Here is a 26323-nt window from a genome sequence, read left to right as displayed (position 1 = left end):
ATGATTCAAGGAAAATAAGACATTTTTTTTCACGTGTTATTTGTGTCTGAGGATTCACTGATTTCACATGCACTGATAATATGAACAAGGTAATTTGTTTGACTCTGGTGGGGCAGGATTTGTGGTAAGAGATACAAAATTCACACATAACTCTTCCATGAGAAGTCTCTGTAATGTTTCAGTTTACATAAAAAGTCTCAAGGTGTTGCCTGAGGCATCTATTTTTTTTTCCCTCAAGGCAAGCTGAAGCGCTACAAATCAAATTGTTTTCACGCTACTAATATATTCCCTTTTCTTTCAATTTCTCAGAGAGCTGACATAGGGATTTCTGCCTTAACCATCACCCCAGATCGTGAGAATGTGGTGGACTTCACAACACGTTACATGGACTACTCAGTGGGGGTCCTACTCCGAAGGGCTGAAAAGACGGTGGATATGTTTGCCTGCCTGGCTCCATTTGATCTCTCTCTGTGGGCCTGCATTGCTGGAACAGTCCTTCTGGTGGGTCTGTTGGTCTACCTCTTGAACTGGCTTAATCCCCCACGATTACAAATGGGATCAATGGCATCTACTACACTATACAACTCCATGTGGTTTGTGTATGGATCCTTTGTACAGCAAGGTAAGGAGAAAAACTACCTTTCTTTTCTTTTTTTTCTTTTTTTTAGAAGGAGAGTGATGTTTCAAATGCAATGTAGTTAGGATGATTCTGTATCTGGCATCAATAAGAGTTCGAAAGGGTCCTCAAAGCAATGCTCAGAAAAGAACATTTCCTACTCTCCTGTAGTGGATCTCAAACTCAGCAGGTTTCCAGCAATAATGACTCATTGTCTTTTGGTATAAGTTCAGTTTCATCAACAAGGCGAAAGTGAATGTCAGAAATGAGATTCACAAGACACCTCAAGATCAGAATTTCCTCCCCAAACTCTGACTTTCTGAGAAATAACCTTCCTTCAATGAAACTATTTACCACTAGAGAAAGTACTGCTTAGTTATTTACATGTATGAGAGATGATAGAACTTCTTCTATGTTCAGAGACATTATTTCAGGAACTGAAAATTTTTCATTAGCTGTAAAAAGACTTGGGCTAATTTACAACTCTGATAAGAAATGGTATATTTATATCTTTCACTTTAACATACAATCTTTACTAATGGTTTAACCTATGAATTCATTATATTCTAAAGAATGTCTGTGCTTTGTTATTCAATATCCTATCTGCACTCTTCTTTAAACCCATCTGATTAATTCCTTGATTCTCACTGTTTCAGAATAGAATATTTATTTTATTCTTTACTTGAGACACTACCCTCATAGAGAATGAAATAATAAGAGAATTGAGTCTCTTGCAAGATCAACATGTGTATTGAATAGGAGAATTATGTGTTTCAACAGAGACATGTGACAATTTTGCCTTAATAGTTACAGCTGTTAATAACATCTTACTTTCCATTCCCACTTGCTATTGGATCTTCCGTTAAACTTCAGTCTGTCTATTCTCATTTAATTATTCAAAGGCTTGTCTTGGCTGGGAATGTGGCTCAAGGGTAGAGCACTTGCCTAGCATGCATAGAGCCCTGTATTCAAGCCCCAGCAGTGCCACAACAGTGGTTTGTGTAAATTCTTCCTATACACTGCCTCACTTCTAACCTATCCTTTAAGCCTTTGGAAGCAATCCCCCATGACCACCGACACTCTTTTTCCATATAAGGGCTCTGGAAGGTTTTCTGTAGCTATATATTTGTCACAGAATTTTTAATTCATTCATTAACGTTCATTCAGTAAATATTTATTACACACTTTTCAAGTAGAACTTTGCTAAAAGAGGAATATAAAATGGTAAACAAAGAGACTTTGCCATCATTGAGCCACAAGACTAGTGAGACACAAATATGTAAATGATGAATTACGATTATGGGTGGGAAGTTCTGTGATAGGGTTAAGCCCAGCCCATTGTGAGACCACAGAGGTAGGAGAGCTCAAAATATCTTGATGTGGAAAAGTAAGCTTTCAGAATATAAATGAACAGAGACAGAATTAACTGTAAAGAGCTTGTTAAATAAGAGGAATGGAGGAAAGGGAGTACAAATAGAATAGAATTTTATTTGAAGAAGTAAAAGAGACATTAGGATAAAATTATGCAGAGGGGAGTTTACAAAGATGAGGACAAAGATATATTTATTATCAGGAGTCCCATCTTCGGGGAAGTGATCAGTTAGTTAAAGGTATACAGGGAAAGGATGCTCAGGTTTTTACTACAGAAATAATCTGGTTATAATATAGAGAATAGTTTGAAAAAACAGCACTGTGGAAAGTAAGAAAAATTAGAAAACTATAATAACCCAGTAAAGAGTTGATGTGGTATGGTGGCGTTGGAATTCAAAATCAGTGTACTGATTAAATTAAACCAATAAAACATGAATAACTATATTGCAATACAGGGATTGGTAGTGAAGGAGAAATAGGAGATTAGGTATTATCCTATGTTTCTGAATTAGGAAAGTATGTATATTGGAGGTTGATCTTATTTACTGAGATGAAAAAAACAGAAAGAACAGATATGAAAAAGAAGATGATATATTTATTTTGGTCCAAACCAGAGGGTATTTCTAGTGTTTGGTTAGTGGCTTGCTATATTTGTCAGATACACAAAAGAAACATCTGGACTAAATATACATTTAGGAAATACTGGCATATAGGAAACAATTGAAGCCATGAAAGTAAATAAGATCATTTAGGCAGATTTCAGTACTCCTTATTGAGGACTTCTGGTCCAGAATAGGCATAGAACAAAGCCCTAAGGAAAGGAATAGGTGGAGGACCTCTCAGTAGTGACAGATGGGAATCCTTAGAAAGAAGCAAGGAAAGATCAGAACCTGCAGTGGAATACTTATGAGATGAAGACAATACTTAAAGATAGAGAATTTGTTAATAATATCACAGGATTAAGTAAGATTAGAGCTTGAAATGTGTTTGTTGGATTTAGCAGTAAATGTGTTATTGAAGCCAAGGTTTGTCTTTGCTCCATGATGCCTGAGGCATCCAAAGACTAGAGGCTGAAATCATCTGAAGGCTTGTGCACTTCACTCGCATGTCTGGTGGTTTATACTGGCTGTGGACTGTGGGCTTCATTTTTCTACTCGTGGGTCCGTCCATGTAATTTTTCTTCCTGGGATGTTTGACCTTACTCATTGCATGGCAGTTTGTTTCTCCATAGGATGTTGATAAATATAAGCATTGACGAGAAATAGAAGGCAAATATAGTTAACCTCTGTTCTCATTTCATTCTTTCACTTTTCATTCCATTTGTTTGTGCATAGTTTCAACAATCATTCATATGCAGATGACTCACAAATTCACATTATCCACATCTTGAACTTCAGATTTGTGTATCTAAGTATATACCAGGTCATTCTCTGGATATACCAGAGATAACACAACTTCTATCATGCTAAAACTTGAATTCGTTTTACACTTTGAAACTTCTTGGCCTCTCATATTCTTATTCCAGTTGAGGTATCACCAACCACCTAGACACACACAAGAGACTTTTAAAAATACTTTTGTTTTCTTCCTCTTTCTCCTCTCACATCCAACCATAATCAAATCCCATGAATTTTACCTTCTAAATATTTCTAGCAGTGAAAATCTCCTCTCACATAGAAAGATTAGGGCTAGCTTGTTACCTAAATTAAGCCTACCTCATTTCTCACCTGAACTATAGGAATCTCACAGCAGATTTTTCTTTTCCCAGTTTTGTCCCATGCAAATATATGATAGACATACTTGCACTCATACTCAGATGATCACTGCCATGAAAAGATGACCACATAATTTCCATTTTCAAATATTTCCTTAACTCCTTAATACTCACAGTTTGAAAGTCCTGAGTTCTTTAAAGCATAAACCAGAGACTTTTATCTAACTCCTAGCCATGCTCAGTTCTTACCTCTTAATAGTCACTTCTCAAATGTAATTCCCTAGACTTTTCTGTTTCTCCACCTTTGTTTCTGCCTCTTGAATTCCTTTAATGGCTTTATTACCAACCCTCTTGAGGTGGAGACTATCTTCTATGCTTCTCAAGATATATTTATCATAGTACTTATCAACACGCTGCAATTGTCTTTTCTTCATTTGTCTTCCCCTGAATTTTTAAAATACAAGACATTCTCTTTATCTTCATAGTCCTTTTGCCTGCATTTCAGTGTCTTTTATATATTAGATGTTTAATGAATGCATAATGACCAACTTAAAGAATGAATGAATGAATGCTAAATACTTAACTAAATGAAACTTGGAGTTAACTGCAGTACTATAATTATTAGATTATAATCTAAAATAAAAAATGTTAGTAAAATATCCCCCCAATGACCTGATAATCAATAAACCAACTATGAAGTTATTGTAATGTCCCTATCAAGTATATTTTATAGGAAGATAAGTGGAGAAACTTATAAATAAAGTCTCCTATTGGTTGAAGAATTATTTTTGAGGATGTTGGCTTGAGTATGGATAGGCTTTCTGAATTCTTCCACCAGGTAGTCAAATTTCAGTAAGTTTTAGAGTATAACCAACAACAAAAAAAGATAAATAGAATTCTCCATACGGTTAGTATGCTTTTGCTAGTTCTATAAACATGCAGCAGATAGCAGCAGTTATAAATATGTTAAGCACCTTTGCATCCCAACTGCTTCCTTAAATAAGTTGCACAGCCTGTAAGTTGATTGTACATTTATACAAATTCATAATGATGGATAATGCTGAATTGCATATGATTAACTGCTTTATCTTTGAAAAGCTGCTATTCCTCCACTTGCTAACAATGAAAAGGTGAATTCATTAAGAGATACTGAGAACATCTTTATGCTCTGATTAAAAATAAATTAGGAAAAGGCCCATAAACCCTGTGAAAAAGAGAATCAATCAGTGGCAGTGTCCATACATAGGCAAAGGAGCTGGAGTTAGTGGTAATTTCCAATAAAAATATAGTCTCTTAAGAGGAAGTACAGCTGTTATTTCAGAATTACAATCTTTATTGAGCTACTATACCAGATTGAATAGGGATAAAGATGCATTTCACGTGTTAGCAGATAGATTTCTGAAAAAGAGTTCAGGGACAGCTAAAAGCAGAAAAATGTTAAATATATGAGTTGTTTACTAATCCTGATCTTTAAAAAAAATCTGTAACTTCAAAACATTCTGCAAAACAGCTCAGGGAATTCAACTGTGCAAAAGCAGTATGGTCCATTATAGAGATAAACTCAGTACATCTGTTTAGCTGGAACATTAGAGCTTGTGAATTAGGTTGTAAATGCACAAATGAGAGACCAATTTTATACAAGTTTTGTTGTCATTTTATATTCTCCCTTATCTCCATGTCTACATGCATCTCCTTGAAATTAACATACATAAAAAACTGGAGTTCGAGTACTGAAGATTTCCTATGTTTTGTGTATTGGAAATGATACTCTGCTGCAGTATTGGGAATTGAACCCAGGGTTTTATACATGCCAAGCAAGTGTTCTACCACTGAGCTAAATCTCTGGTCCTTTACTTTTTCAGTAATAATGTTCGATCCTAGGATGCCCTATCATTGAGCTACATCTCCAGTTATTTTTATTTTTTATTTTGAGACAGGGTCTCACTAAGTAGCTAGGCTTCTTCAAACATGCTGTCCTCCTACGTCAGTCTGCTGAGTAGGTGGGATTACAGGTGTACACCACTGTACCCAGCTATTGGCTATGACTCCTCATATCAACTAGACCATGGAGAACCTCCATGACTTGTTCATAAATGTGGTTGGGTATAATTTGTTTGCCATTCGTTTGCATCTGAGCTATCCTCAGATGCTTTTGTCTGGTTCCAAGATATATATATGGTCATGTAAAATATTTGAAGCAACCACATATACATTTATCAGCAAGTATTCATTAAATACCAACAGTGTCCCTGGACCCGTAGGACTGAAAGGAAAATAAGAAATAACTCTCATAACTAATGGTTTAACACATATGCTTTGGGTATACTATGTGCCATGTATGTCCTAGATGTTTGAATATGGCAATAAATAAGAGAGTCCTTGCAAAGGTATTCTGCTCCATGTCAATGAATCTTAGACAAATTAGGATCAAAATAAACCACTTCTTATGAGAAAAGCAGATAAAATTGTTGGAAAGAGTAAAGAAGGAAAATTGCTTTAGTAGTCTTATTGAAGATCAAATAGTTTCACCAATGCTAATGGTGAATAGAAAGCCTTTGTAAGTGATAGAGTGCCAAAAATAACTTCCTGATATTACACAAGAGGTAACAGAGGAGGTAACCATGGGCTTTTAAGTCCAAGGACAGTTTTTGGAAGACAATAAAGTTCTTCTCATTGCCAGATGGATTCCACTGTTATAGAGAATCACCACTTTTTCATTTCTACAAAAAGAAAAGACATTCTTCTCTATTGAATTGGGCAACAGGAGAGAATACTGATGAAGGAACATCTATCTCTTTAAAACTTTGCATAAGAGAATAACTCAAAAAGACATCCATTTTAATAGTGTAGGTATCAAATATATGAAATTTACCAAAGGCCTATTCACAAAACCCAAAAGAATTCAAGCCTCGGAATGCAATAGCTAAAACCATTCATTTGTAATGTTATCTGATATTTCACATTCAATTTGTATATAACAAAAATGATATTGGCTAGCTCTGTTGTTTACTGACACTAATGAACACAGGGAAAAGGAGAGTAATTCCCAGTGACAGGTTAACTGGGCTATAAAGACGAATTTCTTTCTGCATTCTGTTCTTACAGGTATTAACTCAGAAAGGCTCTGTGTAATTTTTATTTAGGTTCAAACAACATCTCTGTTGTTGTTAATTATGATTGGCAGTCTTTAACAAAGGGATTGCCAAGCACTCTGAGCGCTGTCATATCCACTTGGGAATTTCCCCATGTAGATTTAAAATATGACAAGGAGTTCATTTTCTTTCTTTTTATTACCAGAATTTTCCACCACAAAAGAAAATAAAAGTTGAACTCTCATGCTCAGAGAGTAAAATTTTGCCAATAATGGGAAGTAAAACAATCCCATGATGCTAAGATATGAATAAATTGGTTAACATTCCCAATGAACCGAAATGAGCTAAGCAGTTATTCTGTGAACTACAAGCATGCAATATGCTCCTGAAAATCATTTATGGTAGCACCTACTCTTCCTGAAATTTGCCAGAAAATCCTTTCTGGTGCCCAGTGGGCTTTCGAAGGGTTAAAATAATTAAAGAACATGAGGAACAAATCTGATTTCTGATTATAATACAAGTACGGTTACAAATAACCATTTTCTTGACTCCTTCAAACTACCTGTGAATTAAAAAGTACTAGTTTTATTTTTAACAGGACTAGAATGGTGTCCTAAGAGGCATTAGGCAAATAGAAGGATGATTTTAAGAAAATATATTTTAAAAGTCTAAATTTAATGAAAGAAAAAGGTTTTATAGGTCCTTTAAAGTTGTTTTGCCTAACATCTGTGTTGTTGTCAGAGTTTTTACGGTACCACATCACAGTTTTTCTCAGCTTAAATAATAAGAACAGTCATCACCAAAGATGAATTTATTCTAAAGATGATTTAGGATTGAACTGAGTTGAAGTGTTGGGCTCAAGGGACTACAGATAAAAGCAGAGAACATCAGTTTAGAATATAAATTTGGAATTCAATTTCTTTTTGACATGCCCAAACCTAAATCTATTTTCCCTTTTCATCTATGAATATATAATTAGAGGCTTAATAATGATGGTTATATTTCTGAAAGTATGGTAGACTGACCACAGCCTTCAAAAATGAAATCAACATGTTTTGAAATTTAAGACTTAGCATTTAACCTAGCTCTAAAATGCAACTTTATAAACCAACTATAATACACCTAATCCTGTATTTAGGATTCCCATTGTTAATGTACAGAAATGATAAGTAATAATGTCCTTGTGGCATTTTGCTAAATACCCTTGAATGAAACACAACCATTTCTTGAATTTTTTACAATTATAACCATAAAATGTTTAATATAAAATATAAAATATAATTCACATTATGTATTTCATCATATATATCAGTGTCTCTTATTTGTAAACTACATTCTTTTTGTAATTGTTATAAATGTAATTATGTATATATGTGTGTGTTTGTGTTTGTGCCCAAATTTAACAAAAGACCAATGTATGATCCCTATTTCCACACTGTGGATACACAAAAGTCTTCTCTGATTTGTAGCCATGGACAAAATTTAGAGTCTCTTTGTATTTACAACTCTCTCTTTTAGACTCTAAATTTACAATCCATTCGGGGATTGCTTTACAGTTTGTCTTAGCTGCTTCCGTTTTTTTCCAGCACTTAATGTTTATATCCATTGTTTAAATTCAAGTTTAGCATGCCCTAAAAGTATTTCTTCTGCCTTTACTATTTTAAATTCTTCATCCTCTAGGAAACATCCACTTGACTGTTAAACAGAATTATTATCTAATCACAAAGGTGAATAAAACAGCATGGGGTCTTTCTTCATGGAACTTGAAGGACAAGGGGCACAAGCTAGCGAACAAACAATGCCATCATAGAATTGTATTTGTCATGCCCTGCTCAGGAAAACACAAGACACATGGAGCATTGAATTTACAGATACACTGCAATTTGGAAAACTGCAACTGGCATACCAAGTCGTGACCTATCAAGAGAGTTACACAGGATAGGAGCTGACAGTTTACCTAGTGACAATGGAAGAAATGAATGTTCAATTAACTCACTTGATCAAGCAGATGTAGATCAATAAATATCAGATTATTTAAAAATTTTCTTTTAGATATAAAATTTACAATTCTATGATATAAATTCTAATTATATAGAATTATATAGCTAAATATATTTGTGCTTTCTTGAGAGACAGCTCAGTTTTAAACCTGTTTTTACCACTTACGAGCTACATATCATTGAACGAGTTTCTTAAACCTCAAGGTGCCTCAGTTCCCCAAATAATAATTACCTACTTAATCCGATTTTTGAAGAAAATTGAGCTAATAGATATAAAAAGCTTAGAACTATGTTCATAACATAAAATAGGCACTCAATATTATAATTTTATTTCCCCAGTGTTTTTGCAGGCTCTAAAAGATAGAATCAGTCACATTGTTTAATCTTTTATAAACTCATAATTACCTCACCAAAAATAAGCATTATTTTAAAGAAGCAAATTATAATTAAGCATAACAAAACATGTTAGAAAAACTGGTCTAGCTAATCAAAATGTTTATGATAAAAACTGAACACTAAGAAACTCATATTAACTTTATATCATCCAAATAAACATGAAAAATTACAAAAACATGTTTCCCTTTGTCATTACCACATGTATTCTAGTCATCTTTTGATGCCATAATGAAATAACTGAGGCAGGCAGGTTTTATACAGAAATGAGATTCACTTAGCACAGTTTTGGAGGTTTAAGGGACAAGGTGCTGGCATTGGCTCAGTTCTTGTGAAGGCCTTTTGGCTTCAACACATCATACAGATGTCTGTAGTGGGGGCACTTGTGACAAGAAGTGATAAATCAGTAGTCAGGAAGCCAGAGAGCTGGGCGAGACTAGGTACAGGCTTTTTTAATAGAGCTTTTCCAAAAGCTATGAAGGAGTCACATGAGAAATACCTTAATGTCTTTTAAGAGTATACTCCCAGTGGACCTAAAGATCTCCTACCACGTCGCACCACCATCTCCTAACACAACCACCCTGGGAACCAAGTGTCCAACACATGAACCTGAGGGGAACACTCAAACCACAGCAACATGTGGTTCCTTGTAGCCCATAGCATAACATGGCCAGGGACACAACAAAAAAAGAACTCAAACTTAGTGCAATTACAAGCTTTGTTTCCAGGTTCTTCCAATTTATATATTAAGTACTTGGGGATTAAAAAGACTCTTCTTTTAGGAACTTTCTATTAAAAACATATATATGTGTGTTTTGGTTTTGGAAAATATATCCATATTTGTGGTTAAAAATAGTCCAGTAATAAGCATAAGCAATATTCAAAGTCTGATTTTCTTGAACTAAAATAATGTTCACAAACTCCCACTGATTCCAGTCTAGAACCATATGAGCCTTTTAAATGATAATGATGGTATTTCATTTTTATTTTAGTAAAAACTACCACAGTACCAATATTGAAAATGAAAATATTTTATGATTTTAAAATAGGTTAATAATTACATGATAGTTCACTAGATTGATAAAACTAAAACACTCATCAATAATATTATATAAATAAAACATATCAAATGCTATGCTACAGGTTTTTTTATTTTTTTCTTCTTTCTTTCTTTCTTTCTTTTTTGCAGTGCTGGGAATCATACCCAGGGCCTCATACACACTAGGCAAGTACTCTACCACGTCCCCAGCACTTTAAAGATTTATTTTATTAAAAGAATGCCTCAAAATTGTTAAACTGTGGTTTCATTGTTGCTTAAATGTAAAAGGTTTAAAATGCCCATGAAATAGAGCATAATGAATAGAAAATATATGGATAATATAATTAAGGGTTTATATTGCTTTCTATTATTAGAGTCTACAATTTACCACACCAGCTATGAAAACAGTTTCTTAATAATCAGTAAAATTTGTGATTTCGATCTAAGTATTTCAAGCACATAATAGTACTCTGAGTTCAGTGTAAAACCAGCATGCCAGGAAGGTATTCTAAATGTTGATTCTAAATTAAAACCATCTTTGAAACTATTTAATTAATTTTAACAATCTAAAAATAAATTGAATAATGTTATTAAAATTATTGAAAAGGAATAAAAGATTTTTGGGTGTTTTTTCCAGAAATTGGTTAAGTGAGATTTTGCTGAGAACAATTACCAAGTTCTAAAATCAGTAATCATTTGTTACCTAAAATAATTTTTGAAAAGTCTCTATTTTAGAGGTAATCCTAAATTTGTTGGTCTTTAACTGTTGAAATAGTATGACCTCTTCAATAATTAAATTATCTGCTAAACCTTGAAGACTTGTTGATGGCATTCTGTCTTAACTTAGATCCTTAATATCATTATAGTCTTTTCTTTCTATTCACAGAAGCAATCTGCTCAATCAGCAGGGACTGTCTGCAAGCACCACATCTCTGTGCTGTTATTGCACCACCACGCAAAGGGTTAAGGCCACTTAGTCCTTAGTCCTCTGCCTTACATCACCACCCAAGGAGTGCTGTAATCCTCTGGAAATGCACTGCCTGGAGTGTGGCACTGCTTTATAAATCACTCCATCTTGTTTATCTTTCTCTTGACATATATCTAGCAGCAGGAGCCATTATCCTGTGACAATGTTAAGTTCTATTGACATTTTTCTCTTAATTAACTACACCATTGGCTACAATTTTTACATTGGGAATAACTTCCTTTATTTAATGCTATCCTGAACAAGGGAGTGGTAAATTTATTATGCATTCAATGCTGATAACCAGTTTACTCTGCTGTTTTGTATTTATAGAATCATTTTGCATCATTTATTTATGCTTTATATATTTTATATATTCATTAGGACATCTTAATAAGATTAAGACATCAAAAATATTTCTTAGTTCCTTGCTGAGACATATCCCTTTGTCAATCGATTAACATTCATGTACACTTTCATAAATTTTAAGAGAAACATTTCTTTCCAAATTAAGCATAGTCTATGTATCTTGGAACCAAGTGTTTGGGAGGGTCCAAATTAAAGATCATTCATTGATTCTACATTTATTGATTGTAAAGTGCCAGGCACCATTCAAGCACCTGATGCTACCTTCACACGGAAAACAATTATGTCCTCATAGAGTTTTTATTCTAGTAGACAGAAGCCGCAAACAATAAAGTATGCGAAATAAATAAGTACCTTAGAACTCAAAAGCTATAGAAATAATAGTTCTAAGTGAGGGAAACTGAAAGTGTGTGTGGAATGGTTTAGATTTCCATTTGTTGAAGTAAGAGTCTTTGAGAATTTGATATTGAACAAAGTCCTAAGGACAAGCAGGCATACTCTGTGTAGATGTCCAGAGGATGGATGATAAGGTAGAAGAAATCACAAAGGACCTGCCCAAAGAGGACAGAAGAATAGTTAGTAGGTGGTGAGGTCAGGAGATCCACACTTCAGATGAGATTGGGCTTTGTCAACTTTGTCTTCTACTCTGAGAGAAATGGAGAGTCACTGAAATGTTTTAAGCAGAGGAATGACAAGACAAAATTAGACACATACAAGTAATTGTTACAGAGGACATTAATTGATAAACTTTTCCATTTCTGTTCTGTTTTTAAAATCTACCATCATATTTGGGGATTTTAATATGTTTCAAAAAATGTAGATGTGTATCTAGATGAGTCAAGATTATCTTTTATGTATATATGACTGTGTATTTAGGTACATACATATTGGTTACTACAAAGTTATCCATTGTAGTTTTAAAACACCTGAACTTCAAGATCCAGCAATACTATTTTCTAATCTTCAAATCAAACAAATAAGGATATCCATTTTAGAAAACATGTGAACAGTAAGTCAGAGGTATATATTTTTCCTACCTAATTTTATTTATTTTTTTCTTTTTTAATTAAAAGTTTAAGAGCATTAAAATAAACTTTTGAAAGTTTTAAGTAGTTGGGGAAAGTTATTAAAAAGATCAGTAAATAATCCAAGAAGCTGAACAAGAAAGAGGAAGGGTAAGTAAACTGTTTTGAAACTTGGAAATTATTCCCCACTCTAAAGAAATTAGTGCTTATTTTTAATGTAACTTTGGTATTTGACTCATATTAATTGTACACATTAATGGAATTCACTGTGATGTTTCCATATGTGCATAAATTGTGCATTGATCATCATGTGCATGTCCATCCACGCTTCTGTCCTTTTTCTCTCATCTCCCTACACACTAACATATACCATTTCCAGGCCTTATATTCACTTTTCACTGCCTACTGTTTTTTGCTTGTTCTTTGGTTGTCTGTTTAGTTTACACAAATGAAACAGAACCTGCAATACTTACCTTTATGTGTCTGACTTTTCTTGCTTACCATGATGTCCTCCAGATCCATCCATTTTGCTACAAAAGTCAGGATTTCACTCTCCTTAATGGCTGAATATTACTCCATTATGCATATATACTGTATTTTCTTTACCTCCCCATCTGTTCATGAGCACCTAGGCTAATTCCATTTCTTAACTGTTGCAAATAGTACCACGATAAACATGGGCATGCAGGCATCTCTTTCATAAGTGACTCAGTTTCCTTCAGATATTTACTCAGGAATGGTATAGCCAGATCACATGGTAGTTCCATTTTTAGTTTTTGAGACATCCCATCTATTTACTGTAGTAGTTATACTCATTTACATTCCTGTCAGCAGTACACAAGGGTTCCTTTTCCTCCACAATCTCACCAGCATTTGTTCTTTTGTCATTTTGTTGACAATAGCCATTCTAACAGGGCAAAATGGCATCTCACTATTGTTTTGATTTGCATTTTCCTGATGACTATTGATACCTAACATTTTTTCATATGTGTATTGGCTCTTTGTATTTTTACTTTTGAGAAATGTCTCTTCAGATCATTTGCCCATTTTTGGATGGGATTACCTGGGTTTTATTTGGGGGGGGGGGGTTGTTGTTGTTTAAGTTACTTGCTTTTTTGTGGTTATTAGCTCTCTGTCAGATGAAAGCTAGCAAATATTTTCTCCCATTCTGAAGGTTGTCTCTTTGCTCTCTTATTTCACTTTTGGAGCAGAAGCTTTTAAATTAGAGGCAATTCCGTTTTTCAATTTTTTTGTTTCTTGTGCTTTTGGAGTCCTATTCAGGAAATCATTGCCTGTATTGATATCATGAAGTGCTTCCTCTATGTTATTCTCTAGTTGTTTTAGAGTTTTAAGTTTTACCTGAGGTCTTTGATTCATTTGAGTTGGTTTTTATCCAGGATAAGAGGTATGGGTCAGTTTTTAAACTTCTGCATATAAATATACAGTTCTCCAAGCACTATTTGTGCTGTCTTTTCTCCAAAGTATTTTTAGCTCCTGTGTCAAAGTTCAGTTGGCTGAAGATGCATAGAATACTATCTGGGTTCTCTGTTCTGTTCTATGTGTCGTCTTGTTTTCTTGACAATACAATGCTTTTTAGTTACGTTGGCTCTGTAGTACGTCTTGAAATCAGGTATTGTGCAGATTCTAGCACTGCTATTTTTTTCTCAGGACTTCTTTGGTAATCTGGGGCCTTTTTGCTTCCATTTGCTTTTTAGAATTTTTTTCAAATTCTGTGAATAATGTCATTGGATTGGTTTTAGTGGTGCATGCCTGTAATCCCAGCAATTTAGGCAACTGAGGCAGGAGGATGGTAAACTCAAAGTCAGCCTCAACAATTTAGGAACAACCTGTCTCAAAAAAAAAAAAAAAAAAAAAAAAAAAAAGCAAAGAAAAGAAAAAGAGAAAAGGAAGAAAAGAAAGAAAAAAGAAAAGAAAAATGGGCTGGGGATGTGGCTCAGTGGCTAAGCACCCCTGGATTCAATTCCTAATACCAAAAAAAAAAAAAAAAAAAAAAAGAGAATGTCATTGGTATTTTGAAGGGGATTACATTGAATCTCTAGATCAGTTTGGTCAGTATAAACATTATAACTATATTAAATCTTTTAATCTATGAATATAGAAGGACTTTCCACTTTGGGGTGTCCTCTTCAATTTCTTCATTTTCATTATAGAGGTCTTTTATTTCCTTTACTTAAGTTTGTTCCTAGGTAGGTGTGTGTGTGTGTGTATTATGAATGGAATTTCTTTCTTGATTTCTTTCCCAATAAATTCATTATTGGTATATAGATAACTACTGATTTTTGAATGATTATTTTGTATACCACTACTTTTGAATACTTTTATAAGTTTAATATTCTTTTAGTGAAAATTTTAGGATTTGCCGTGTATAGAATCATCTTCAGGAAACAGGGATAATTTAACTTCTCCTTTTCTATTTGGATAATTTTATTTCTTTCTCTTGACTAATTGCTTAGGATAGAACTTCAGAAGAGTGATATTTGACATTCTTATTTTGTTCCTGATCTGAGGAAACATTTTTAATTTACCCCATTGAATATGATTTCGAATATGGTTTTGTCATTATCGCCATTGTTATTTTGAGGTATGATCCTTCTATACCTAATTGTTCAGGGCTTTTATGATGAAGGGATGGTAAATTTTATTAGATGCTTTTTCTATATCTCTTAGAGATAAACATAAGGGTTTCTTTTCCTTAATTTCGTTTATGTGCTGTGTTATTTATTGATGTGTATATGTGGAACCATCTTTATATACCTGGAATGAAACAAATTTGATCATGGTGTGTGATCTTTTTGCTGTGCTATTGAATTTGATTTGATAGTACTTTGTTGAGTATTTTGCATCAATGTTTATCAGGTATATTGGTCTATAGATTTTTATTGTTGTGTTTTTATGTGATCTTGGTAACAGCAAAATTCTGACCTCATTGAATGATCTGAAAGGGTTCTTTCTCTTTCAGTTCTCTAGAATGGTTTGAGAAGTACTGGCATTAGTTCTTTTTTAAAAGTTTGGTAAAATTCAGCAGAGAAGTCAGTTGGTCCTGGGTTTTTCTTTGTTGGGACAGGTTATGATTTACATATTAGGTGTCTCCCAAAAGCTCATGTGTAAGACAATGCAAGCAGGTTTAGAGGAGAAATGATTGGGTTATAAATATTAAACAAATCAGTGAATTAAATGGGATTAACTGAAGGTGGGTGGGGTGTGGCTGGAGGAATCAGTCATTGAGGGTGTGGCTTTGGGGTATAATGTATCTGGAAAGTGGAATCTCACTCTCTCTCTGCTTCCTGATCATCATGTGAGCTGCTTCTTCTCTCTGCTACACTCTTCCACCACAATGTCCTGCCTCACCCTGAGCCCTGAGGAATAGAGTCTGCTGTCTGTGAACTGAGACCTCTGAAACTGTGAACCCCCAAATAAACTTTTGTTTTTCTAAAACTGTTCTGGTCAGGTATTTAGTCAGAGTCATGAAAAAACTGACTAAAACAGGAGACTTTGTTACTGCTTCAATATCATTACTTGTTATTGATCTATTGAGTTTTTATATCCTTATGGTTCAATTTTGTTAGGTCATATATGTTCAAAAATTTGTCCATGTTTTCTAGATTTTCCAATTTGTTAGTATGTAGTTTTTCAAAATAATAGCTAATGATCCTTTGAATTTCAGTCGTATTCATTGCAATGGCTCATTTTTGCCCTTAATTTTATTTATGTGCTCACTTTCTCTCTTATTACTCTAACTCAAGGTTTTTCAGTTTTATTTACTTTCAATGAACCACTGTTTGTTTCATTGATTCTTTGTATTATTTTTTAGAACCATTTTATAACTTTTTGCTTTGATCTTTATTATTTATTTTCTTCTACTAATTTTGCATTTGATATATTCTTGCTTTCCTAAGATTATGAGGTGATGCTTATTAGGTTATTTATTTGAAATCTTTCTCTCTCTGCCTCTCTCTCTCTCTTGATGTAGGTAGTCATTGCTGTAAACTTCCCTTTTAAGTGTTATTTTTGCTGTATCCCACAGGTTTGGTATACTGTGTTTCCAATTTCATTTGTTTCAAGGAAGTTTTAATTTCCCTTCTGACTTCCTCAGTGACCTACTGATCATTCAAAAGAATGTTCTTTAGTCTTTGTGTACTTGTATAATTCTAAAAAGTTTCTCTTCCTGTTGACTTTTACTTTCATTCCATTGTGTTCAGAAAAGACAGAATATGATTTCATTTTTTTTAATTTGTTAAGATTCGTTTTCTGATCTAGAGAAAATTCTAGACACTAATGAAAGAATGTGTTTTCTGCAGCTCTTTAAATCCATTTCATATATAGTATAGCTTAAAGTATGATGTATCTTTGTTAAGTTTTTGTCTAGATGATTTTTCATTTGTCAGAGTAGGATATTAAAATCCCCCACCATCACTGTATTAGAACCTATTGCTTCCTTTAGACCTACTAGGTTTTGCTTCTTTGTTATAAAATTATGTCCTCTGACATTAGTGGCATATACATTTATAATCATTTTATCTTGTTGAGTAATTGATACCTTGACCATTATATAGTGATCTTCTTTGCCTCTTACAGTTTTTGTCCTAAATTCTGTTTTGTCAGATATAAGTATAGCTACTCCTGCTCACTTTAGGGATTCATTTGCTTGGAATATCATCTTTTATCCTTTTACTTTGAATCTGTGTGTGGAAGGTGAGTTTCTTATCAAAAACATATTGTTGGATCACATTTTTTAATCCATTCTACTAGTCTATATCTTTTAATTGAAGAACTAAGCACTTACATTCAGAGTTATTATTGAAAGGTATGGACTTGTACCTATTCTTTTGTTGATTTTCTTTTAGTTGTTCTAAATATTCTGTTTGTTTCTTCCTCCCTTAACTCATTTTTGTGCTTTAATGATTTACTGTACTTACGATGTTTTATTCATTTTTATTTCTCATTAAAAAAAAAAAACCTTCTCTTCCAGTGGGATTTATGCTTCCACATGTTATGTTGAGGACAGTTATATTTCTTCTATTTCTGGGTATAGGACTCCCTTAAGAATCTTTTGTAAGGTTGGCCTAGTGTTCTTAATGCCCTTCATTTTTGCTTGTCCTAGAAAGTCTTTATTTGTCTTTCACATCTGAAGGATAATTTTTCTGTGTACAGTAACCTCAGTTGGCCATTATTTTCTTTTTGGACTTGGAAAATGTCATTACATGCCTTCCTGGCATGTAGGGTTTCTGATAAGAAATTTGCTGTTAGTTTAATGGGATGTGGTTCTTTTCTCTTGAAGATTTAAATTCTTCCTTGACCCCTACATTTTTTGGATTGACTATCATATAATTGTGGAGAAACTTTTGCTGGTCATGTTTTTTTGGAGTTCCACAAGTCTCCTATAACTGGATATCCATCCCATTCCCAAGATTAGGAAATTTCTGCTTTCATTTCATTGAATAAAATTTCTATGACCTTAACCTTTATCTCTTCCCCTTGAAGCATGCCATCATAGTTATGCATAATATTAGGATTCGTTCTGACAAAATTATACATGCAAGGAATATAATTTACTCCAATTCAGTCCCCATTACTTCCTCTCTCCCCTCCATGTACCCTTTACTCTCAACTGATCTTTCTTCTATTTATATCTTTTTTAAACAATAGTGCATTATGGATATACATAAAGGTAAAATTCACTGTAATACAATCATGTATAGGTAAGTTTGATCAGATTCATTCCATTGTTTATCACTTTTCCCATCTCTCCCCCTCAATACCCTCCACTGCTCCATTGATCTGTTTTCTATTTTCTTGGAATTCCCTCTTTTTTTTTTTTTTTTGTGGTGCTGGGGATTGAACCAGGGCCTTGTGCTTGTGAGACAAGCATTCTTCCAACTGAGCTATTTCCCCAGCCCTGGAATTCCCTCTTTTTTCATTTATCTTTTTCTTATTTTGGTCTAGCATCTGCATATGAGAGAAAACATTCGACCCCTGAGTTTCTGGGTCTGACTTATTTCACATAGCATGATGGTCTCTAATTCCATTCATTTATGGGCAAATGCCATAATTTCATTCTTCTAAAAGCTGAGTAGATCTCCATTAGGCATATATTCTACATTTTCTTTATTAACTCATCTGCTGATGGGCACCTATACTGCCATAAACATTGATGTGTCTGCATCCAAATAGTATGACGATTTTAGATCTTTTGACTATATACCAAGAAGTGAGATAGCTGGGTCATATAGTGGTTCCATTCTTAGTTTTTTGAGGAACCTCTATACAGCTTTCCAGAGTGGTTGTACTAATTTGCAGTCTCACCAAAAATGTATGAATATAAATTTTCCCCTACATTCTTGCCAACATTCATTATTATTTGTATTCTTGATAATTGCCATTCTGACTGGAATTAGATAAAATCTTAGTGTAGTTTTGATTTGCATTTCCCTGATTGCTAGTGATGTTGAGTATTATTTCATATATTTATTGGCCATTTGTATTCTTCTTTTGAGAAGTATCTCTTTAGCTTATTTGCCCATTTTTAATTGGATTATTTGGTTTTGGGGATCAAGTTTTTTGAGTTCTTTATCTATATTCTAGATATTTATCTCCTGAGGAGTAGATGGCAACAATCTTCTCCCATTCTATAGGTTGTTTCTTTGTGCTATTTCCTTTGCAATGCAGAAACTTTTAAATTTGATGTCATCCTGATTATTGATTCATGGTTTTATTTCTTATGCTTTATAATCTTGTTAACAAAGCCTGTGCCTGTGCCAATATGTTGGAGTGTTGAGCCTACATTTCTTCTAGCAGCAGAGTTTCTGGTCTAATTCCTAGGTATTCAATCCATTTCAGTTTATTTTTGTGCAGGATGAGAGATAGGGGTCAATTTTCATTTTTATACATATATATAATCAATTTTTCAACACCACTTATTTAAAAGGTTATTTTTTTCTCCAACATATGTTTTTGTCACCTTTGTTAAGTATCAGATGACTGGAAGTATGTGGATTTGTCTCTGTGTCTTCTATTCTCTTCCATTGCTGTTCATGTATGTTTGAGCACCAATACCTTGATGTTTTTGTTACTGTGGCTCTGTAGTATAATCTGAGATCAGGTACACGATGCCTCTAGCGTTGCTTTTCTGGCTCAGGATTGCTTTGGCCATTCTGGGTCTCTTATTCTTCAAAATGAATTTTAGAACATTTTGTCTCCTTCTGTGAAGAATGTCATTGATGTCAATGTATTTCTATGGGTCATCTTGATAATGTTAATTCTGCCTATTCAAGAATAAAGGAAGTCTTTCATCTTCTAAGGTTTTCTTTGTCTTTTAAAATCACTTTCTATAATTTCATTGTAGAGAGGATCTTTCCTTCTCCTGTATTAGATTTATTCCTAAATTTGTTTTTGTTTTTGTTATTGTTATTGTTTTACATTATAGTGAAGGGGATAATTTTCCTAATATCTTTTTTAGTAGATTCATGATTGGAATATAGGAGATTGATTAATGCATGTTGATCTTGAATTCTGATATTTTGCTAAATTTATCCACTCTACAAGTCTTCTGGTGGAGGTTTTTGAGTATTCTAAATATAGAACAATGTCATCAGCAAACAGATAATTTGACTTCTTGTCCTATTGGTATTCCTTTAATTTCTCCTCTTGTCTCATTCTTTTGGGTATTGTTTTAAGGATCATATTGAGTAGGAGTGGTGAGAATGGACATGCTTGCCTTTTTCCTTTTATTTTTTTTAAGAAATGCTTTCAGTTTTTCTCTGTTCGGTATGATGTTGGCATTGAGTTTGTCATATGTACCTTTACTATGTTGAGGTAAGTTTCTTCTATCCCTAGTTTCTCTAATGTTTTAAACATGAATGGGTGCTGTACTTTGTCAAATGCTTTTTCTACATCTATTGAGATAGTCATGTAATTTTGTCCTTAATACTATTCATGTGGTGAATTATGTTTTTTGATTTGTGTATGTTGAACCAACACTGCATTTCCTGGAAAGAAACCCACTTTATCATGATACACTATCACCTTAACATGTTTTTGAATGTGGTTTGCCAATGTTTTATTAAGGATTTTTGCATCTTGTGTTCATCAGGGATATTGGTCTGAAGTTTTTCTTTCTCTAAAGTATCCTTGGTCTGGTTTGGTATCAGGGAGATACTGGCTTCATAGAATTAACTTGGCAATGTTCCTTCCTTTTCTATTTCATGGAATAATTGGGGAAGTACTGGTATTATTTGTTCTTTAAAGATCTGGTAGGTCTCAGCTCAGAATCCATCTGCTTCTGGGCTTTGCTTTGTTGGAACACTTTTGATAGCTACATGAATTTCATTACTTGACTTGGTCTGTTTAAGTTTTTTATATCTTGTGGTTCAATTTAGCAAGCACATATGTCTCTATGAATTTGTCAATAAGTTGATATTTTCTAACTTATTGGAGTATAAATTTCAAAATTCTCTGCAATCATCATCTAGATTTCAGTAATATCTGGGTTATAGCTCCTTTTTTATCTCTACTTTTGTTAATTTGGTTCTTCTCTCTCTTTTGTCAGTTTAGATAATAATTTATTAATCTCTGTCTTTTCAAAGAACCAAATCTTTGTTTCATTGATCTTTTGAATTTTTTTATTCTGAATTTTTAATTTGGCTCTGATTTTGATATTAGTTCTTCTCTTTTCTAGGGACTTAAGGTGTAATGTTAAACAATTAATTTAAATCTATTTTTAAATATAGGAACTCAGTGCTATAACCTTTCCACTGAGAACTGCCTTCATACTGTCTGAGAGAGTTTGATGTGTTTTATCTCTATTTCATTTGTTTATAAATGTTTTATTTATCTCTTGATTTCTTCTGCAAACCTATTCCTCTTTTCAAAAGAATACTATTTTATTTCCAGATCTTAGAGTGGTTTTTGCTTTTTACCTTGTCATTGATTCTAATTTCATTCCATTGTGATCTAATAGGATACCAGAATGATTTTATATTTGTTAAGGTTTATTTGTGCTCTAAAATATGATATAGAGAACATTCATGTGCTGCTGAGAAGAAAGTGAATTAAGTTATCAGTGGATGAAATGTTCTATAGATGTCTGTTAGGTCATTTGCTTAATAGTACTTTTTAGTCTGGAAAGTCTTTACTTTTTTTTATGTCTGGATATCCTATCTAATGGTGAGAGAGGCATGTATATGGTCTCTTAACATCTTTTCTTTACTGTCAACTTTATTTTCAAGATTATATGCTTCATCTTAAAGACCTGAAAACTGTCCTCAAAGTCCTCTAATCTATTGTTTATTTCCATTGTTTTTTTGATTTATTGGGTCTTTTATTTCCAGGATTTCTGTTTGATTCTTTTTCAGAATGTATCTTTATTGAAATGATCTTTCACTTCATGTATTTTATAAGTTCATTCCTTACATCTGCTTTTAGCTCACTGAGCGTTTTAACTATGAACTTTCTAAATTCTTTCTCTGACATTTCATCCACTGTGGTGCCAACAGAATCAGTTGTTAAAGTGATGTGGGCTGTTTGGGTGGTTTGTTCTCTTGTTTTTTCATACTCCTTTTATGTCTGCCCATCGGTTGGAATGTTTAACACTTCTGTTATAAAGGAACTAGTTAGTGAGTTTTCCTCTCTTAAGACTCCCAGGAGGGGCCAAGATGGCGGACTAGGGGGCGGCTGCATTTCACGTTGCTTCAGGACGAAAGATTCAAAAGAGGAGATAGTGAGAGACTTGGGACCAACTCAAAGCGGCCGGGTGAGTCTCTCCCGTTGGGGAGGCGTCCCGAATGGGGCGGTAGCCCCGGAACGCAGGGAATTTGTGAAGTGGAGTTGCTCAGCGAGACGCCCCTCCCCCTGCTGGAGCAGTAAACACGGACAGCTGGGATCATCTTAGAGGAGGCGGCTCAGCACAGCGCTTCGACTCGGACAACCATTGGGGCTCCGGGCGGCTGCCTGAGGAGGAGCTGCGTGGCGAGCTGTTTAGACCCAGAACGACCGCTTCTGAACACTGGGGGGTTGCCCGGAAGAAGAGGAGGAGTGCGGCGGGACGCTTGGTCTAGGAGTGACTGCATCAGAGCCACAGGCAGTTGCCAGAGGAGGAGCTGCGTGGCGAGCTGTTTGAACTCAGAAAGACTGCTCCAGAACACTGGTGGCCTGCCTGGAGGAGGAGAGCGGTGGGACGCTTGGTCTAGGAGTGACTGCATCAGAGGCACAGGTGGTTGCCAGAGGAGGAGGCGAGTGGTGAGTTGATTGGACTAAAAGCGACCGCTCCTGAACACCGGTGGCCTGCCTGGAGGAGGAGTGTGGTGGGTCACTTGGTCTCGGAGCCACTGCTCCTGAACACCCAGGGGCTACCCCAAGGAGGAGGAGGAGGAACAGGGCGGGTCACTTGGACTTGGAGTGACTGCCTAGGGCTACGGGTGGTTGGCGGGAGGAGGAGACCCAAAGTGAGTTGTTTGGACTCCTAGTGACTGCGTCGGAAACCGGGCGGCTGTCCAGAGGAGGAGGTGTGTGGCGGGTCTCTGGGTCTCGGAGCTATTGTACGGGGCTCCAGGTGGTGGCTCAGAGGAGGGGCTGCATAGCCAGGCGATTGGTGCAGAGCAGGGTCCCAGGAGCTAGGTGGCTTCGTGCTGGAAGAGCCGCACAGAGACACGCCTAGGGGCGGAGCGAAGTTTCCAGGGCTGCGGGCAGATTCTCTGGGAGAGGCAGCCTAAGGAGACTCGCCTGCGAAGGGTGAGGCTCCCAGGCCAGGACGTAGGTCCGGGCCCCTGGGATCATTGCAGAGGAAGACAGCCCAGCCCAGGCGGTAGTTGTAGATTGAGGGGAACCTCTAGGAGGGCAACTGACCAGCGAGACGTCCCCACCAAGTGAGTCTTCCCAGCCGGGGGAGGTTTTCCCACAGGAACGGTAAAACCAGAGACACAGGCAGAAACAGGCCTTGCCTCAGCCTGCAGTCTAGTTCCCCATTGGATGACCATTGGTCAACAAGTGGAGGTACCTCTGCCCACTAGCAGGGAATATACGCCACCTGAGGGTCACCACCCCTAGAGAGGCAGCTTCTTCATGGAGCTCTGCATTATCAACCTCCTCCAAGACTTCAGGCTACTGAAGGATAAGAGGGGATATACTAGCAATCTTCAGGGACATTATAAGTTGATAGAGGAAATCTGCAATATCTTAATGACCCACTGATTCCTGAACAATATGAGAAAACAAGGGAAGAAAATGCCCCAAACAAATCTAGATGTACATCAATAAAATCCAACGACAGCATGGCAGAAGAAATGACAGAAAGGGAGTTCAGAATGTACATAATTAAAATGATTAGGGAAGCAAACGATGAGATGAAAGAGCAAATGCAGGCATTGAACGATCGCACCAATCGACAGTTAACAGAGCAAATTCAGGAAGCAAAAGATCATTTCAATAAAGAGTTAGAGATATTGAAAAAAAACCAAACAGAAATCCTTGAAATGAAGGAAACAATAAACCAAATTAAGAACTCCATAGAAAGCATAACCAATAGGATAGAACAGCTGGAAGACAGAACTTCAGATATTGAAGACAAAATATTTAACCTCGAAAACAAAGTTGAACAAATAGAGAAGATGGTGAGAAATCATGAACAGAATCTCCAAGAACTATGGGATATCATGAAAAGGCCAAATTTAAGAATTATTGGGATTGAGGAAGGCTTAGAGAAACAAACCAAAGGAATGAACAATCTATTTGAAGAAATAATATCAGAAAATTTCCCAAATCTGAAGAATGAAATGGAAAATCAAGTCCAAGAGGCTTATAGGACTCCAAATACACAAAATTACAACAGACCCACACCAAGGCAATTATAATGAAAATACCTAACATACAAAATAAAGACAGAATTTTAAAGTCTGTGAGAGAAAAGAACCAAATTACATTCAGGGGGAAGCCAATACGGATAACAGCAGATTTTTCAAACCAGACCCTAAAAGCTAGAAGGGCCTGGAACAACATTTTTCAAGCTCTGAAAGAAAATGGATGCCAACCAAGAATCTTATACCCAGCAAAACTTACCTTCAAATTTGACGATGAAATAAAATCATTCCATGATAAACAAAAGCTAAAAGAATTTACAAAAGAAAGCCAGCATTACAGAACATTCTCAGCAAAATATTTCATGAGGAAGAGATAAAAAACAAAGAAGCAAATCAGCAAAGGGAGGAATTATCCTAAAGGAACTGTCAAATAAAGGAGGAACCAAGATGTGTCAAAAATTTTAAATATGAACCAAATGACCGGGAATACAAATCATATCTCAATAATAACCCTGAATGTTAATGGCCTGAATTCATCAATCAAAAGACATAGACTGGCAGATTGGATTAAAAAGAAAGATCCAACAATATGTTGCCTGCAAGAGACTCACCTCATAGAAAGAGATACCCATAGACTAAAGGTGAAAGGATGGGGAAAAACATACCATGCACATGGACTCAGCAAAAAAGCTGGAGTATCCATCCTCATTTCAAATAATGTGGACTTCAAGCCAATGTTAGAAGGGATAAAGAAGGACATTTCATACTGCTTAAGGGAAGCATAAATCAGCAAGATATAACAATCGTAAATATCTATGCCCCAAACAGTGGCTCATTCATGTATGTTAAACAAATCCTTCCCAATTTTAGAAACCAAATAGACCATAACACAATAATACTAGGTGATTTTAACACGCCTCTTTCACCACTGGACAGATCTTCCAAACAAAAATTGAACAAAGAAACCATAGATCTCAATAACACAATCAATAATTTAGACTTAACAGACATTTATAGAATATACCATCCAACCAAGAGCGAATACACTTTCTTCTCAGCAGCACATGGATCCTTCTCTAAAATAGACCATATATTATGCCACAAAGCTAATGTCAGCAAATACAAGAAGACAGAGACACTACCTTGTATTCTATCAGATCATAATGGATTGAAGTTACAAATTAATGAAAGAGTAAAAACAGAAACTACTCCAATACCTGGAGATTAAACAATATGCTACTATATGATGAATGGATAACAGAAGATATTAGGAAGGAAATTAAAAAATTCTTAGAGGTAAATGAGAACAAAGAAACATCATATCAAAATCTCTGGGACACTATGAACGCAGTACTTAGAGGAAGATTTATTTCATGGAGCGCATTTAATAAAAGAAGTAAAACTCAACAAATAAATGACCTAACACTACAGCTCAAAGCCCTAGAAAAAGAAGAACAGACCAACAGCAAAAGTATTAGAAGACAGGAAATAGTTAAACTGAGAGCTGAAATCAACGAAATTGAAACGAAAGAAACAATACAAAAAATTGACAAAATAAATAGTTGGTTCTTCGAAAAAATAAACAAAATTGATAAACCTTTAGCCACACTAACAAAGAGAAGACGAGAGAAAACCCAAATCACTAAAATTCGGAATGAACAAGGAAATATCACAACAGACACGACTGAAATACAAAACATAATTAGAAGCTATTTTGAAAATCTATACTCCAACAAAATAGAAAATTTTGAAGACATCAACAGGTTTCTAGAGACATATGAATTGCCTAAACTGAACGAGGAGGACATACACAATTTAAATAGACCAATTTCAAGTAATGAAATAGAAGAAGTCATCAAAAGCCTTCCAACAAAGAAAAGTCCAAGAGCAGATGGGTTCTCAGCCGAGTTCTACAAAACCTTTAAAGAAGAGC

At 35.0% G+C, this 26323-nt stretch overlaps 1 protein-coding gene across 1 annotated transcript in view; it reads left to right on the top strand.

Moving 5' to 3' along the window:
• Grid2 (glutamate ionotropic receptor delta type subunit 2) overlaps positions 1–26323 on the top strand; it is a 1421540-nt gene that overhangs the window by 1116751 nt on the left and 278466 nt on the right. The window contains exon 11 of the mRNA XM_047565820.1: positions 310–622. Coding sequence (XP_047421776.1) covers positions 310–622 — 313 coding nt within the window. The remainder of the gene's footprint in view (positions 1–309; positions 623–26323) is intronic.

Source organism: Sciurus carolinensis, chromosome 10 (genome assembly GCF_902686445.1).
Source record: "Sciurus carolinensis chromosome 10, mSciCar1.2, whole genome shotgun sequence".
NCBI lineage: Eukaryota > Metazoa > Chordata > Mammalia > Rodentia > Sciuridae > Sciurus > Sciurus carolinensis.
This window is presented reverse-complemented; position numbering and strand designations above follow the sequence as displayed.